We start from the raw sequence: 18,208 nt of genomic DNA, 5'->3' as shown, positions 1-18,208 counted from the left end.
AAAGAAAATATGTTTAATATTAAAGTTTGAAGGTTAGTTATAAATAGCTACATTAATTTGTCACTTCTAGAGAGAAATTACCCACACAGAATTCAAGATCCACTGTGTGTGTTGAGCTCTTTCTACCATGAGGGGGCGCCAGATCACTATTCATGCATTTTGATCAACAATCTGATCTGTTTATGTTGGACAATAAAACTTATTTTGACCATTATGGTGAACAGAATCTGGTTTCTCATGCAATATGAGATATTAAAAATATATATAACTCTTGCAAACGTGGAACTTCAATTGTTCTAAAATCTAAAAGTAAAATCCGTTGTTAGGTACCTGTTCTGCCATCACGGAAAAATTGTTTTAAATATATTTATATACAAATGATCCAAAATGTGAATCACATAATTTAATATCTAAAAATAATGTGTACAGTTGACAGTACTTTAAATCATCCTCCTAATATGTTTACCATATATCACAATCTTATAATAGCACACAAAATTGGTTTACGCAACATGTTCTATTCTTCGAAGTGAATTAAGGAATTTAACAGAAATGTGAAGGTTTGAGGTTTATAGTTTATTTTTTCACTTTCGTCAGAGATAACTGACTATGGATATTATTTACAGAAGAAATGTAGAAACTCTTTATTATTTTCAGAAAGAAAATATCTACATATTGTAGATATGTTGTGTAATGTTCAAACAAACATTTGTTTCCTCTCCATTTTATCACTTACTTTTCATAACCAGATCTCTGATTTGTCAACCAAACAGAAACATTTTTACAAACAGTAAGGCACACAAACACAAATCAAGGAACATCATGGCATTTTGTTGATGGAAATATACACGTGATGTCCAATAACATGAGTAAAAAGAACACAAGTGTGCCGTACTCTTCACTAAACTAAAGTCCAACATGCCTCACTGAGCAAATGTAATGTTTGTCACATACTGTTTCAACACTTTGAATAAAAAAACAACAACTTCCGGCTGATTTTACAGACACTTCCTGTATCCAAATCATTGTGAAAAATTAAGAAACATTCAATAATTTACTTGCATGATGTCCTCTCTTCATTCAGTAGTTTCTAACAAGCAACACGAAGTCAGCAAGAGACTTTTACCCAGCATGCTTTGTGTTTGCTCACATGCTTTAATCAGAGGAAACAGAAAGTGATCACCTGCACTTTGACGAGGAGGAAACACACCCAAGCATGATGAGTATAATACACAGGACCCCTCTTCTTTTTAAAAACAGTGAATTATGAATAAGTCCTGAAATCCACCCCAGAGAAAACGTTCATTTAATAATATACAACCAACAATCTTTTGTACAATAATACCTTAATATAAATAACCTGCTTTAAACAGTGGACAAAATAAAAACAAGTTGATGTAGTCTGTTGCTTTACAGGGAATATTCGTACACTGGGTTAAATGAAACACACTGAAAGCAGCATTTATGTCATGACGGAAGATGTCGTTGTCTTAAAGTTAAACTGGCGGTAAATATAGCTACCTGTGTGCTTCTGTAGACAAACCATCAGTGGTATGGTTTGTGACATCAATACAATCCTTGTGTTGTCTCATTCTAGTTGGCAAGTAAACATGAACCGTTGAAAAGTTTCTCATAGAGTTCTTATCTAATGCTTTATCTATAGTATTTACAATTTAAAATAGTACAATGGATGTTGTTTTCTTATTTAAATGCAAAAAGACGATTATTCACTAAGTCGGGTGAGAACACTCTGGAAAGGAGAGCCAGTCAAGAGATCATATGTTCAGGTGTTTTGGATTGATGCTATAAAAGTAGAGCTGCAACAGTTAGTTGATTGACAAAAAAATTATTATCAACTATTTTGATATTTTACTAATTGTTAAGGTCATTTTTCGTGCGTTTTTCAGTCTTTAAGGACTTGGACTTTAAGCTAATATTTTTTATATTTTAAAGACCAAATCATCCTTAGTAAAAAGTCACAGTGATTTCACTTGGCAGTAAATGAAACAAGTCAAGGCTGCAGCAGAAAGAAGCCTGCTCTTCATCCCAGATCTCTCCCCGGGTGTTTATAATGTCAGAGACACTCCAGAGACTATTGGAGGCAAACCAACCTTGAAGTAAAATACTTTCTACTTTCCTTTCAATTCGTGTTTATGTAACAAAGTTTATGAAAAATAAAATGTTCAAAAGGCAGCCCGTTCCAGAGTGTCCGCACCATATTGCCTCCTCCTCACAGCAATATGAATGAACAATATCATATCTTTCATCAGAGGTCTGCATAGCACACTGTACACAGTTACAGTCCGAGTCAAGGTGACGTTCTCCTCCAAAGCCTCCACCGCCCCCGCCAGCCAAGAGTTAAAGAACGTTTTCAAAGAGGTGCATCGATCGCATGATGTTCTCATCCTGCACACAGAGAGGAAACACCGTGAGGAGAAAAGGAAAGAGTGACACCAGGAGAGAGACAGAAAGGATTCAGGACGTCCAGCTTACGTTTTGGCAGCAGTCGATGAACTCGTCGATGGTTACCACCCCGTCTTTGTTCTTATCCATCTTCTGTTAAAGAGAAGGAGAGAGGAGAGGTGAGAGGAGGTCTCTTTACTGTGATCGACAGTTCGAGAAACACTTGCCTGAAAGAAGATTTCGACATGCTGCCGAGGCGTCTCCTCTCTGAGGACGGGGTACGTGCATTTTCCCATCATGTCGTAGATGGCCTTCATGATGTCTAGCATTTCCTGCAACACACGAAAAGGGTCAGGTTACCAAAATAAAATCAGAATCAGATATCCTTTATCTGTTGCACATCGGGGACATTTACATTGGGACCACAAAAAGAGTAGACTATTAACGTTTGTTACACCTGGGGAGCTGTAAAGATTATTTAGATTTGATGTTCTTGAGATTTTGAGGTAAAGAAGCTTCTACTGCTGCTTAAAAGTACCATTGTAGGCTGAACAATTATACATTATTTATCTATGATAGGGGGTAATATTTGAGAAAAAACACAGTTTACATCCATGAGGAATAAACTCACAAATTCAAAGAAAAAAAAAGTGGAATATTCTGTGAGATGGACCTCATAATCACTGATGATCTTCAGGTTTCTTCTTGTAAATGTACCACTTAAATAAATAGAACAAAGTCATGTATATCTTAGAAATAAAGAGTTTTTCTCTTAGAATAAACAATGGCCAATTAAGGTGAATACCATTTCTAATGAGTTCAAAGATATGAAAAATGACATCCACAGACCTCCCTGTTAACAGCTTTTAATGAAATGACTTTCAAAAGTGGTTAAAAGTGTTAACACAAACGGTATACTGTAAGATATGTGGGTGTTTTAAGTATGAAGGGACATACCTCCTTAGTGATGTATCCGTCTTTGTTAATATCATACAGGTTGAAAGCCCAGTTGAGTTTTTCCTGGATGGACCCTCGCAGGAGGATAGAGAGACCCATCACAAAATCCTGCAGAGAGAACAAGACTCACTGAGAAATATACAACATATTGATATTTAAAAAACAGCTTTATGCTTCTCCTATGAGATAAACAAATCATCAAGTAACAATATTACATTTCAGCTAACATTTCTGCAGGATGTTAAGTCAGGATATATGAGAGGAACATGATGAAGCAGCAAATAAATCACCAACACCTCTTTATTCCAGTTATTAACAATCTCATAATGAACTGCACATTAGATTAGAAGAAGGCTTTGTTGTTCTTATAAGCAGAAATCTGCTCTTGGTGTGCGTTAACAGACTCGGGCTCATTTACAAACCGACCTGCATGTTACACAATGCCCATGAGGAGGTTTAAGTGATGGACACGTTCAGTACTGCAGTCATTGATATGAAGCATACTGTAGTTTCTTTATTTTAGGAATAGAAATATCATAATACCCACCTCAAAACTCACAGAGCCGTTGTGATCTGTGTCGAATGCGTTGAATAGGAAGTGGGCATATGTTGAAGCATCTACGGAGAGAACAAACATGAAATCAGAAAAAAACTGTAATTACAGAAACATCTGCTGCACACACAGAAAACAGCTCAACGGAAACTTTTGTGGACAACTTCAAAGAATCACAATGTATTTTCTTTTATGATGAGAGAGGAAAAAAGTGCTTCCAGCATAGAGTTAATCGCTCTTCTTCTCTGTGAACAGATATATCAAAGCCTCCTAATGTCTCCCTCTTGTTACTCGGGAACCATCTTTGCATAATGATGAGCTCCAGCCTGCAAATACAAAACACTCCGTGCCTCTCTATCACAGTTTTCTTGGAAAGGAAGTACAGTTGTAATAACATGACTGAGGGCTCACGTGACACAAACCTCCTTGAGGGAAGAACTGAGCGTAGATGTCTTTAAAAGTTTCCTCGTTGACGACTCCACTGGGACATTCCTGAAAGACAGAGAGGAGATGCACGTTTAAGACTCGCTTATTTATTCAAGTCTTTCAATCTGAGTTTAACGCGTGCCGATCATGGTGACGTGCGACTGAAACCTCACTTCACTGAACAGTCCATTTTTAGGAGCACACGTCTTGCATACAGCGGTTCAACTTTTAAGATACATAAGGGTAAATGTTATAAGAACTTTAAATCAGTTTTTTGAACCCGAAAAACTAAATAGCCATGAAAGAAACATGAAGGGAAGAAATATGCACTTTTGTGAGAACTTGCAAACTTTTTAATAAGCTACGATGAGACCACACATGTGACAACAATTAACCTACTGTAAAGCCCTTCTGCCAGATCTTAACCAAACTAAAGCCAGCCTTACAATGTGGTCCAAACATTACTTTTGAATTTATTATTAGATCACAATATTTTAAAACAACTTAATGTCAAATGTGTTGAGTGCTAGCCAGTGGCGCAAGTGTTACAGAGTGATCTCAAAATGTTGCAGAAGTAAAAAAAGGATTCCAATAAAGGTGTTTTGGGGATTTTAACCTTTGCAGACCATTTACATGCACCAAAACCTATATAACACACTAAAGGAAAGGAAAAGCCCCAAAAGCAACATTGGCCCCTTTAACAGCAGCTGCAAATGTAATCTTTCTGACCTCTTTTGATTAAACACATGTCAGCATTTCAGTGTGTCTTATAAATGAACTGCTGGTTCATCTCTGGATCATTTCATCTAACTCTCTATTGAGGACTTTTCTTTTCTAGACCTCCACAGTCCTGCAGAATCTGAAAGATAAAAGCCAGACCATCAAAGCTTCCACAGAAATCTGGTCCTGTTATTCAGAGTCCCTGCTGAGGCAGCTTTCAGTAGAGAAGTCTGAATACTCTTACATAACTGCTGCAAGAGGGAGTCTTTGTCTCCTTTGAAAGAGAAGAGCCACACACTCAGGTCATAAAGCTTCTTCTACAGGTTCAATGTCTTCAGTGATGCTGCACACTGTGGCAGGATATTGGATCTTTGGGGCGAGAAGACGTTATGCAGCTGTAACGAGGGTTGTCTGGAAGGGGAGGCAGATGTGCGTCTGGGTTTTTGTATACAAAAGGAAATCAAAGATAAGGAACAAACTGTATGGAGGGAAACAATAATATGAACATCTCTCTGATACAAAAGACGTCACTTTGTTCAGGAGAGTTTTGGGCTCCATTTCTTTTCTTTGAGACAAACCGTTTCCTCATTTTGACCCAGTAAGAGTCTTCCTGCTTCCTGTGACCTTGTTTGATCAGAAACACAATGGACACAAAGATGAGACCTTATTGTCTTGCTTCAAAACCGACTCCTTGTGTTTCAAACTAGAGTTTTGTCTGCACGCCACCCCCCCCCCCCCGACACTCTACTTCTTCTCCTGTCTCACAGACCCAGATACATATTTTGTGAGGTGAGTTTATCGGCCCTGATTTAATGAAGTCTCAGAGAGTCTGTGTGAGTTCACTTCAACTAGCGTATAAATCTAAATGAAGCAGCGTGAGGAGAACTACTTTACATTTGATGAAGCATAGGAATAATTAAAATATACCCAGGGGAAATGGAATTAGTTACAGTTGCTACATTTGAGAATAACATAAATCTCACAGACAGATGACGGTATGTTGTTTCCTTAATGCTGATGAGTTTGATTAGAAGATTGATTCAAAGAAGCAAGTATTTCTCAACATGCTTCAGTTTACTAAACAATTTGGAGAAAACCTTGAGCATGTTTGTACTTCTGACACATGTATTGGTTGTTTGTGGAGCTTCTGTTCATTAAAGCAGTGTTTATGTTCTGCAGTACATGGGCTGTCAGCAGTCAACCTGTGCAGAGAGATGTCATGTAATTAAGTACTTAGAGAAAGGAGGGGGAGGTTTTTCTAACATGTAATTTAATGTGTGTGAGTGTGTGTGTAAACAGATGGGTAATTTTAGCTGTCAACACTAATAGCACACTGATTAAGAAGGTCACAAAATGGCTGCTTCTTCTTCTTCTTCTTCTTCCTCACACACCTGAAGGAGAAGTAAAGGTCAGTAAAAACTTTGTGATGAAGTCCCACACCGACGGAGTTCATCCGATTGTGTTTTATCGTCTCTCCTCAGCCTCAGGATGACACAGTTATTGGATTTAGAATGTGTTTTATCTAGTTATCATCACGTACAATGCACAAGCTCTGCAGTTCAATTTAAAGTTCAGTCAAATAGTTTCTTCACACCTGAGCTGCCTTCAGGTCCCATCGGGATAAACTTTGATGTCGCAGAGCTAAAAGTCAGGGCCTCACTCACTCTCTACCCGATAATATATATATATTTGGTCATTTATAAAGCGCTATAAAAATCCAATTTATTATTATTATTATTATTATAGTGCCTCAGCGTACATTTCTTAACATGCATGGTACATAAAAGTTAATTTATTCTTATTTACTCCTGTATCTTATCTCTAGTTTTTCACATATTTGTTTACCTCTAAATCCAAACTGAAATCATGCGTAAAAGTAGTGTGTTGTGTCGAATCAAATTTTCCCCTTGCCTTTGTATGTTGTAAAATTTCACACATTATTATTTGACAATCTAATTAGGGAGAGTGAGGGGTCAGAAAACGTATTGGTATCCATTTGATATGCTTGTGTAATCAGCTCATCCGTGATAATGAAATCACAAATACAATCTGTGAAATGCAAAGCCGGCTAGGCATGAAATTCCTTTCTGAGACTGGTGAAGCGGCAGTAAGGTCTGTGGGGAATAAAATAAAAACGTGCGAACAGACGCCGATGGAATCAAAACAGAGATCTTAATCTGATTCCCGAGGCCGTGTCCCGGACTGTGAACTGTGAAAGCCCCGCCAGACGTGAGGACAATATTGTGTAATATCCTGTAGTGTGAACTCAAAGATTTCTCTACCTTCAAGAATGAAATCCATCCTTAAGAGCAGGACCTATACAAGACAAAGCTCCACTCTTGAAGCCTCTTAACGTTTGTTGTCGAGACAATTGACCTCCTCCTGCCACCCACAGGCTTTTGATCAGCTCGGAAACCCTGCACAACAAGGACGAAGGGGCCTCACGGGAACAAAGCCAGCTCTGATTAGTCTGTCCGGACCTTAAGAGCTCTGCCAAAGTCACAGAGTTGGAGCAAGTCAGAGACGAGTGTTTGACCCTGACAGTTAAAAATGGTCTTTGGACGACGGACAAAAGCTATTTAGTAGCTTCAAGTGCCATGACTAGCTCTCTGGGTCTAATCTTGACTTTGGAGTCAACAACAACATCTGTCTAATTACACAGCAGTGATGAGTGACAAACAAAGAGATGTGTGTGCACGGGCCTTTCACTGAAGCCATTTGTTTTTGACACGGAAGGTTGGAGCTTTGTACCACCAGACCTTGAAGAGACATTTCTAGGCACCAAACACAAACTGAAAGGGCTTAAGTTAAACGAAAACACAAACAATGATGTAGTAGCAACCTGTCGATCACTATGTATCCCAGCCCTAAATCATACGCTGCTTTATCGTCTATTTGACTTTAAGTTGGACCATAAGTTAGTGAACAATAATCACCATTTTGTATTTAAGGGGACTAAAACAAGATATTGATACCACAGAGTAGACTCATCAGGGACATATTTACTTACTGTAGGTAATAAATGAATTGAGTTATGTTCTCATAGACTCTATTGTACTGGAAACATTATAAGGCTGACTCAATGGTTGCGCTAGGTGAAAAATCAAGGAACAACCAGCATGATTGCAATTTATCATGAGGGTAACGTGAGTGTTTGCACAACATTTTGTAGCAATCCATCTAAATGTTGAGATATTCATAACTGAACGGAAGTGGTGATCTAATGGATGAACAGGAAAATAATGTTTAAAATAATGTAAAGAACCTTGGAGGGTTCCTATAAACATGCACGATTCACTTTCTCAGTGTTAACGGAAGCATGGCAGAGTGAGCAGCACATTTAAAGGCCTCATTAGTGCACTTCTTACCTCTCAATGTGTCTCAAGTGGAAGGGACTAATGGCTGGAGCACAGTGCAGACTCAACAGGAAGCTGAAGCCCAGTGGGGGGGGGGGGGGGGGGGACGACGACGACGACTCTATCACAGGACTCTCACTCTTTCTCTTTCAATGCCAGACATTTTGGGTTGAGTTAATTCTGGGTCATCTCATTACGCCTCACAGCAGAGGTGACGGAGAGGGGAGGAGGTTTTATACGAGCTGCTCCGGAGGACTCTGAACTGATTGCTCATCAGTAACAACGTGTCGCAGGTACCAGCTAATTATCCTCAACATGGGATTTCATTCTCGTCGTAAGCACACCGCTTGATAGTGTTGGGATGAAGATGATTCAGCAAAAATAGCATTTATCAGAGAGTTGACTTTTATTATTGAAAGGAATAGATTCAACTCCTGTCAACTACAGCAGGATATAAAAAAAGAATCAATTGTTATGATCCGTATTAGTTTTCCCTGTTTTATTTTTTCCCGTCAAGATCTGTCTTTGGTTTCCTGTTTTATTTTGAAAAGTGTTCACCCCCTCCCTCTTCCCTCCCCACCTGTGTCTTGTTCGTGTGATTAGTCTTGTGTGCATTTAAGTTCTGTTTTTTCTTTCAGTCTTTGTGAGAGTCTTGCTGTTGTTGGACGGATTTAGTTTCTGAACGAGTTTATGGTTTGCCTTGCTTTGTTTTACTTTGTTCGCCTGGCCTATTCCACAAATACAGGAATTTGATTTCAACCAAAAATAGGAAATAAAGCCCACTGCGCTTCACAATACGTGGCTTCCCGTCACTCACGTTTTTGAAGCCGCGGTAAAGGATCTGCAGCTCCTTCCGGGAGAACCGCGTCTGGGCTTCAAGCTGCTCCAGGCCCTCGGGGCGATGGCGGACTGTCGACAGTTCAAGCTCATCTTCAACGCTGTCTGCAGAGGAAGAGGAGGAGGGTCAGATGTGCACAGATGCTACAGAGTCTGCTGCAAATGAGCGTGCTTAAAGCTATAGTTTGAGATTTCAATATCAGCAACAGCTCAGAAAATAAACAGATATATGCAACTTTTTCACATTTTGGCTTTTAATAGTGACACACTATAAAACCTTGTCAACAAAATAAAGTGATTCCTATTTGTATTTAATTCAGTTCCTTTTATTCACAAAACTGTTTAAAAAAACAATCATAAGAACAATTATTATGTGACCCTAATAAACTATGCAAACATTATAATAGATGTAATAAACACATCAGAAGGAAAACAATGGCATCAATTAAATGCATTTCAGTTGTTGAATGGTATCGAGTACTTTTATTTGCAAATGTTACTTCACTTCAAACAAAAAGCTCCTTCTTCTCTTCACTAAATGCAGAGATAATTAGTGTTATTGATGCCCCCGAGCACTTCCTCTTCATGAACCCTGTGAAACTTTTTAATGGGCTGTAATGAAGGCAGCTGCTGTCAGAGACCACACCGTCCTCTCAGCGCAGAGTTTGAATCCTTCCGATGTTGCAGGGTCTCTCAAACACCTGATGGGAGACACAGACCCTGAACGCCTCATTAGCTTCTGCTGTGGCACAAAACCAAAGAGCCCCCTCATCTAACTGACCACCATTAACCTGCTGATGTGGAGCTAATGCTTGGTATTCATAGGTGAGGTGAAGGGATATTATGTCAAGAAATAAAACAGCAGCTTAATCTCATTAAAATTAGTCCAGAATGTAGACGTATAGCTGCAGATTTTAACAGATAAGAATAACAGATTTTTATTACGTGAGTAACGCTGTATTTAAAATAGCTTTTTCTGAGAAACAAATGATGGTTTGGCTTCAATAAGTATGCTTGTTACAGTTATGGGTGTGAATATAAACATGGTACGTGGACTTGAAAAATGTTGTTAAACACAAAAAAATTGAAACAACATTTATTTGAAAGAAATAGATCATGCTTTGGCTTGAAATACATATGTGTGTTCGTTTATATAAGTTATGGCCACAACTAAATCATGTTATAGTGGGTTTTGATTTCACAGTAACAGCTGTATTCTGGGTTAAAGTAAAAAAAATGACCTTAACCTTAAACGGGATGAATATGATGAAAGTATTCTACAAAATGCCACATTTATTTTTTCAATCGTGAAAAAATAAGTGTAGAAAAACACTGACAAAACAGTCTAATCTGAAAAACAAATATCACATCGACGTATTCAACATCCATTCTTTTTACTCATTCAACTTCAAAACCCAAAACGTCCTTCATTTGAATAGTCAAATTGATTTCAGACTAAATCCTTGATGTTTGTAGGAAAAGCATCTTAAACCACAACAAACATCAGCACAGAGAGCCTTGTAGACTTGCTTTGAGAGCTGGAAGACGACTTTTTGGCTGCGGAGCACAGGAAGAGCCTCATGATTCGAGCTCTCACCCCCGGCCTGTCGACAATCTGAGGGTACCCTGAAATACAGGTAGGCTTACGGTTACCCAGGCAACCAACAGCCTCAGAACTTAACACGAGGACGCTGGACATGCAAGAGGAGAGGGTCTGATAGAGTGGTGCAGGGATGTCGTATTTCTGAAGTGGATCCTGAAAGGCAGCATTTCCCAGGTTTCCAAAACCATTGCCATCCAGACAAGGGGACAGGAGGTGGTAAAATGTCCCGGGTTTATGACTCATTCCTGCAACACTCTATAAAGGTCATCTAGACATCAGGCTGCATCACTGCTAGCTCGTCAGGACAACAACACTGTTAGTTTAAAAGCACTGAATGTGGTTATATTTGAAAATAAGTGCGGGATGAGTTCCCTTTCTAGTTTTTTTGTGTGCATCTACATGTAAACCTACAGCAGCTAAACTCAGTCATAAGCAGTATATTAACTTACATTACTTATTAAAAGTCTCCCAACAAATTGTAATGTACTAATCTGAACTCATTTCCCAGGTTAGAGTGTAATGTGACAGCTCATTAGGTGTCGACTTTTCACACAGTCAAGCATGCACCTGAGCAAAAGTGTGGTTTACTTTGTGTCGCTCAAACTAAAGAAGCTTGATTGGTAAACTAAAGCGGTCTGTCCGAGGTTTAATTAATGACCACAACACACAGACTCTTATGTTCTGTGCTCTGTGATTATGAAAGTCATTAAGAAGTTCAACACCTTGCCTACAGTCTGCAGTCGATCACAGCAAACCTGAATAATAAAATGTCCTCGCAGGTGAGAGTTATAGCTGAGACAGAGCTAGTCAATTAAAGTCAATATGGCAGGTGGGAGTTTTACGAGGACTTTATAGATCTGGGCTATAGTATAAGGACATAGTGGGTATAATGACATCATCAAGCTGGTCTGGCAATATCATGGAGGTCGAGAGGAGAATAATCTGAAGATTAACGGTATCTCTGTAAGGTTGAGTGAGTTTGTCAGGATGTCTGCATGCTTTATCTACCAGGTAAATGTCTTTTGAGATCATTCTCAGTAAAGAGGCAGAATGCACGCGACCTTAAGACATTATTTTATATATTTCAGCCCTAGCCAAAGTATACAATAACCAACATTAGGGAGCGAGTTGATTCTGCTAAAGCCTCACAGTCAGAACAGGTCATATTGCCCTTTTTAAGGACACAATTACGTTGAGATTTAGAGGTGAAGCTCCCATCTGTTACCTGCCTGACACACACCTTCCTGAGTGGTGGGGGTGGGGGTGTCTGAGTGAGAGCATGAACTAGAAAGATGTTTTGTTACAAAGTGATATTGTCCTTAAAGAGAACTTTATACAGAGACATCTTTTCTAGCTGTGAGCTCAAGGACAATGTTGCATGCATCAGTATATTTGTCTACACCTGAACAATGTCTGCCTGAAACGACCTGTCCTTTAACTAATAGGAAGAATGACTGTTGGTGAAAAGCTAAAAGAACATGAAGGCAATACAATTTTTTTTAATAAATAAAGCGGAGTTTGAGTGACACAGAGTTTAATCAGGCAGGAAAAGAGCATGCAGTCATATAGCTGTCTGATCAATGTCTGCCCTTTGAGTTTATTGACTAAATGGATCTGACGCTTGAGTGTGTGTGTGTGTGTGTGTGTGTGGTGTGTGTGTGTGTGTGTTAATGTAAAGAGCAGCTCTGGCAGGCTCTGGCGACATTACCCACAAATGTCAAAAGGTTACGATTTTCCTGGAAAACAAAAATGGATGTTGTTGTCCTGAAGAATCACGTACAGTATATCAACATGGAGGATTCTGCAAACATTTGTACTGATGCAGTCGGGACGTGCACACAAAGTCATGCCATACTTTTTGCCTTCCTCGAAAGATAATCATATTGCATCTCATCAGAAATGTCATTTATAATATCCATCTCCGAGTAACAAAGCTGTCTCTGCCTGCAGCAACAGAAGATAATATGATTGAACGCCTTACACGGGTTATAAACAAAGACAAATGCTTCAGCAAAATATAATTACCTTGAGAAATAGCGTAAATAAAGCCGTAAAATGGTCTGCTGCACAGTATCTTTTTACTCAATGAGCTGACAAAGACGCAAAGATACTGACAAATGAACATGAGAAAATCACCCGACAAAATGTTTAAGTTGATCAATCATCAACAATCCTTCAAGAGATTCATCTCAAAGTCAGGCTGGAGGGGAAAACCTTAATCAATTGATCCATGAACCGGAGAAGAGTGGCTATTAAATATTTGATAAATCCATACCAATGCGCAAACTTAAATGTCTTAAGTTCACCTCGAATGGCTTCTTGATATCAATACATCTCGGGTCAATTCTGGTGCCGAGGCCGCAGTTTGCTCTTGCTGAGTCTGCTGTTTCTTTGTTGTGGTGAGAGCGCGCATGTACAGTAAGAGCTGCACCGAGGCTAATGATGGCCTGTGGGTCCATTATGGGATGGATGAATTGAATGCAGAGTGTGCAAAAACCCCTAAAAACTATTGAATGGATCTCATTCGACAGTTTTAATCTGTGTGAAATTGCTCAAAGTTTTACATTTAGGCCATGATAGCTTTCATCTGACCCTGTATTTTATAAAAAATGAAAATCTAGCTACAGTAGCACCGTCATGTGCTTTCTCTTCAGACCGTCTCTGTGCGTCTCAGACAGGTTTTTATTTTTGTACGATTTAGCACCAGATCCTCGTCCCTTTAGCACCACGGTGGCGCCGAGAAGGCTGCTCTCTCTGAAGTAGGCCACGACTCAGAGGGAAGACAACTTATCTCCCGACAGTGTACATGATACTACAGGCGGCGGGCCAGGGTGTGAGAAACATCTTCAGGAGTAATGAGATGATCTTTGACCTGCGGGGACAGAGGCTCTGAGTTACAGCTGACAGCGCCTCAGTGACCTCTGTTAGTAAAAGGCCCGTTTACACATAAGCTATGGAAAATCTCCTCTAAATAACGAAAAGGTTCAAGCGTAGGTGAAGGAGGTTACATTATCGGCTCCAATAGTGTGTTTGCTTGTCTGTTGGTCAGCAGGATAAGACATTTCATCTTTTGTAAAGTTACAATGTGTAATATAATGCATTGTGCTGTATGTGTCAAATAAATAAGGTTTTCCAGATAATCATTGATGCAGGGATTATGGATACTCATCACACCGTCTCACTTTGACAGCAGTTTTGTCGATAGTTTAGCTAAGGTTTGGAAAATTGAAACAAATGGAACACCTTGAATAAACTCAGTTCTGATGTTATCTCAACCTGAGCTCACTCCTAATATAGCCCGCTAACTCCTGGCAAAACAACACGGAACAATCACCAATACAATCTCAGGGTCCATGCAACACTGCGTCCACTGCGGTCCATTAAAGGGTAACATTCGTCCACATAGTCAGTAAACAGGTGCAGATGACGGCAGATAAAAGCAGGATAATAAAGTTACTTTCAGGGTTTCACAGTCAAATTATAATTTGAAGATATATAATTGGGTTTGGTTTGATTGGAACATCGCTTGAGGCACAGTATAATCAGAAATAATATTTATGGGACATTTCAAATCCCTAATGTTAGTGAATGTGTCTGTCAGCGTGCACCAGTGCTGCCCTCCATCTTTCTACATCTTAATGACACTCTTTGGTTGTCGTTCAATCTCAATCCTGCCTCAGAAGTTATTCATTGCTGCATTTTGGGAATGTAAATAAAAGCTCATTTCAATGAAAACTGACGTGGGGCCTTTCTTTGCCCTTTGTGTAATGAGCAATTTTGTACGTGGAAATGAATAATGACATGGACACTGTCAGTAAGATGCAATAGAAGAAGTAAGCTTGAATATATAATGCTGTCTGAATCCGTGTTCTTTCATGTCTCTTCTAAAATACACTTGTATCAGAAAACATATCATGATTTTATCTGAATTTCGCACTTCAAGTTGAATCATTCATACTGGCATTTCATTTCATGTTTCTCTCTGTGAAGCACTTTGTACTTTTTATGAGTGCTGTATAAATAATGTTTATTCATATTATTTTGACATGTTTACTGTCCTCACACCAGGCGGTAAAGTCAGCTGTGTCTTAATCTCTTTACAGCCTAATCTGTCTCCTGCAGCTGGGGACAGATGGCGTTAAAGTCAAATCCTTGCTTCTTCCAAAAGTGGCATTTTACACTTTAATTAAACACACAGTGGGTTCAATGCAACTGCAGAGTCAAACTAAACACTTCCCTGAATCTTCATTAGCTAGTGTTGATACTAAACATTTATATTAATCATGGAAGACATAAAAACAGCTTGTTAGATTGCATGATATTCAGGTTGAAGCGGGTGATTTGCAACATGCTATGCAGTCTGGTAATTACTTTTTTCTTCCATCCCTCTAAAGGTCGATTTGGTATGAGTAACACATAAAACACTCACAGAAAGTCTTATTGCCATATGTTCAATAACACAACATGCAGATGCCAAAAGCCTTTTGGGCATATGAAAGGTGAGCCAATCAGCAGGAGAGGAGATTACTTTGAGGAAGGATATTTATTGGTTCAGTGCGTGGACAGCAGCCTCCCTTAACACCTCACTCCATTCCCCAGGCTGCTTGTTGTTTTTGAGTGAAACAAGGACAAATGTGGCAGACACTTTGTAGCTTTAGGCCCCGGCTCCACGAGGACAAATACGGGTTGAATCCGCATATTTCTCATGCGTATAGCCCTCTAAGCTCGACGACGCCGTAAGGGAAACGTAGAAACAGACCCCGCAAACGACAACGGGTCCAAAGGTGGATAGATCTGGGAACGGAGCGCTCTGGGGGGTCCAACGGGGCCGTGGAGTCGCCTATACGGTCATTCGTTTTCATAGCCCCGCCTCTCCCCACCAGATTCAGATTCAGATTATTTATCTTTATCTCGATATGAACATAAACGCGAGTGAAGTCTAATCTGACAGGACAGAGACACGCAGCTCCTCCGGCTGTGAAGCAGCGGGAGCAAAACACACACTTCAAATCAGATCACCACCCTTAGCTATTTTAATTACCTAAACTAGTTATAAATATGTTCATTTTTACTGTCGGGTTTACTTACTGGATCAGCTGCTGCATGAGGAAGCATGAAGATTTAAACTTTAACACACGTTGACCGGCGAAAAACTCTCCCCGGTTCCCTCCGCCCCCACCGCGGAGAAAAAACAGAAGTGCAGCCATGACAACCATTCTTCTTCGCTGCTTTTGTGGAGGAAGTTGCTGCTTTTGTGGAGGAAGTTACAGCGCCACGTACAGGTTCGGCATATGTACTGCAGCTTTTCCAGCGGTTGGATGTAAACGGAGCCGTCTCGTGGAGCTTGACACAATCCGGTGTATATTGCGTGTGGTCGGAAGGTTTTTTGCGGTTGCGTTTGCGTTACTCCGATGCGTTTTGCCGTATTTGTCCTCGTGGAGCCGGGGCCTTAGTATCAAGTTAAATGACACCAAGCGATACGGAAACAGGGATGGCAGATGAGCTGCTGCTGGAAGCCTGGCCAGCGGTGGATTTGATCCAGGCTGGCATCATTCCCACCAAAAAACAGACAAAAACAGAATAAGGCCAGTGTGATCATAATTGTACCTGCCTGAAGTTGTATGAACATTACTGGCATGAATCACCTCCAAGCACAATACTAAATCAGCAGTGTTGCGTCGCTGCTTTGATCTATTGCTAAAGATAGGGCAAATTATAAAAAACATTGTAAAGTTTTTCTTGTACTCAAAACATGCACAGATAAGACAAAAAGAAACCATGTGTTTCTCAAAGCACCCACAAAGGATTAAGTGATGCCAAGCAAATCAATATAGCATCTCACTGCTCCTGTGGTATTTGCACGTATTTAAATAAGGTTATATGCAGACATTGGGAGCAAAATTGTCCTTTTAAATGACATTTGTGTTATTTATTTTGACTAACAGACTAGGATAATAAAAAAACCCAAGTAAGGATACTCTGCATCATGTTTAAATAGTTTGCCTACAGTTTTGAGGCATGCTCTTTACATTGTTGTGCCAAGAAAAAATTACATTTATATTTTGTCACATGTATAATTGCAATTAGAAGAAACTACACTCAAATTCAAAACTAGTGTTTGAGCTTCAATATCTTTTCTGTTGGCAGTTACACACAAATATGGAATATGCAACATGCTTTCAAATGAACTGTGCAAAGGTGAATGGAAGTGCAACATTAAATGCAAATCCAGACCTGCCTGAGGACAGGAGATGTAAATGTCTAGCTTCTCTCCCCGTACTGGGGGTGTCATGATTTCCCATTCGCGGAACCAAATATTTTTCTAACGCTCCGAAACAAATTAAAGCCGCCATCCAGGGCACCAGAGCTGCCACCAGCGGACACCTGATGATTACACTTCTGCTCTAGCAAATGTTAGATCTGCGGATCCAGTCAGTAAAAAGAAAACTAATTCAAACACAGTGTGTAATGAAAAAAGCTCATTTTATATCAGATAAATCAAACTGAACATGAGGGAGGTGGAAACAGATTTGTTCTTATTTGGTGTGCCCAAATACAAATAAGACCAAAGATTGTAGCAGGGGTGAGCGATATGTCTTTGGTGTTATTTAATAAAACAGCCTCCAGTTCCTTATGGCAGGCTGGAAGAATGACTGTGAAAAGGAAAAAGATGAAGGCAGAGTCCCAAAAACAAAGCATGTAGAAAACTTTACTGAGAGCACAAAGACCAACTGTCTGTCAAATCGTCCTGATTTTAAAAAATCATAAAAATGTACTTATCCATGTGTGTTTTACTGCCAATACGTAAAGGCTGATGTGAATTAAATCTAAGCTCTCTGGGAAAAGACCTGTGGAAACAGCCAAATGGACCGAAGCCATGATTATTCCCTTTAGGATAGCTACTGCGAGACGGAAGCAAAAGTAGCACATACTACTAGAATGCATTAGTCTTCGCTTTCCACCATCAGTACACTGTGGCTCCTGCACTTACAGTTCAATAGTTATAATCAGGTTGCTAAATCAGAATGTATGAAATGTCAGAGTGTGGACGTTAAATGAAATGACGTTATTTTCTGTTCTGAACTGAGTGTGCTGGCCATAATGACACCATCAGAGAATCACAGGAGAAAGAGCAGTCTACGGTTTTAATTGCAATCGTTCGTCACCTAAGTGTTTCAATAAGAGTCTGTCACAAAGAAAACCTTTCTACAGCAATGAAGAAAAAAAGGTCCCCTGCTCTCTCTACTCCAATCAGTTTCAAGATTGCAAGCTGCGATACGATTCGAGATTCTCCAAGGAGGAGGGAGTCTTTAAAGCCTCACTTCTAAGACAGTCTGTGTTGCACATAAAAAG

At 39.6% G+C, this 18,208-nt stretch overlaps 1 protein-coding gene across 3 annotated transcripts in view; it reads right to left on the bottom strand.

Moving 5' to 3' along the window:
- Positions 1–565: 565 nt before the first annotated feature.
- Positions 566–18,208, bottom strand: part of kcnip4 (Kv channel interacting protein 4) — a 57,551-nt gene continuing 39,908 nt past the window's right edge. For all 3 annotated transcript variants that reach the window (XM_034136463.1, XM_034136462.1, XM_034136461.1), the window contains exons 2-8: positions 9,233–9,357; positions 4,336–4,405; positions 3,908–3,978; positions 3,361–3,468; positions 2,631–2,735; positions 2,494–2,556; positions 566–2,406 (exon numbers count right to left, since the gene is read on the bottom strand). In XM_034136463.1, the coding sequence (XP_033992354.1) occupies positions 2,359–2,406; positions 2,494–2,556; positions 2,631–2,735; positions 3,361–3,468; positions 3,908–3,978; positions 4,336–4,405; positions 9,233–9,357 (590 nt within the window). In that variant the 3' untranslated portion in view covers positions 566–2,358. The remainder of the gene's footprint in view (positions 2,407–2,493; positions 2,557–2,630; positions 2,736–3,360; positions 3,469–3,907; positions 3,979–4,335; positions 4,406–9,232; positions 9,358–18,208) is intronic.

The sequence above is a fragment of the Trematomus bernacchii genome, unplaced genomic scaffold (genome assembly GCF_902827165.1).
Source record: "Trematomus bernacchii unplaced genomic scaffold, fTreBer1.1, whole genome shotgun sequence".
In the NCBI taxonomy this organism is placed as follows: Eukaryota; Metazoa; Chordata; class Actinopteri; order Perciformes; family Nototheniidae; genus Trematomus; species Trematomus bernacchii.
This window is presented reverse-complemented; position numbering and strand designations above follow the sequence as displayed.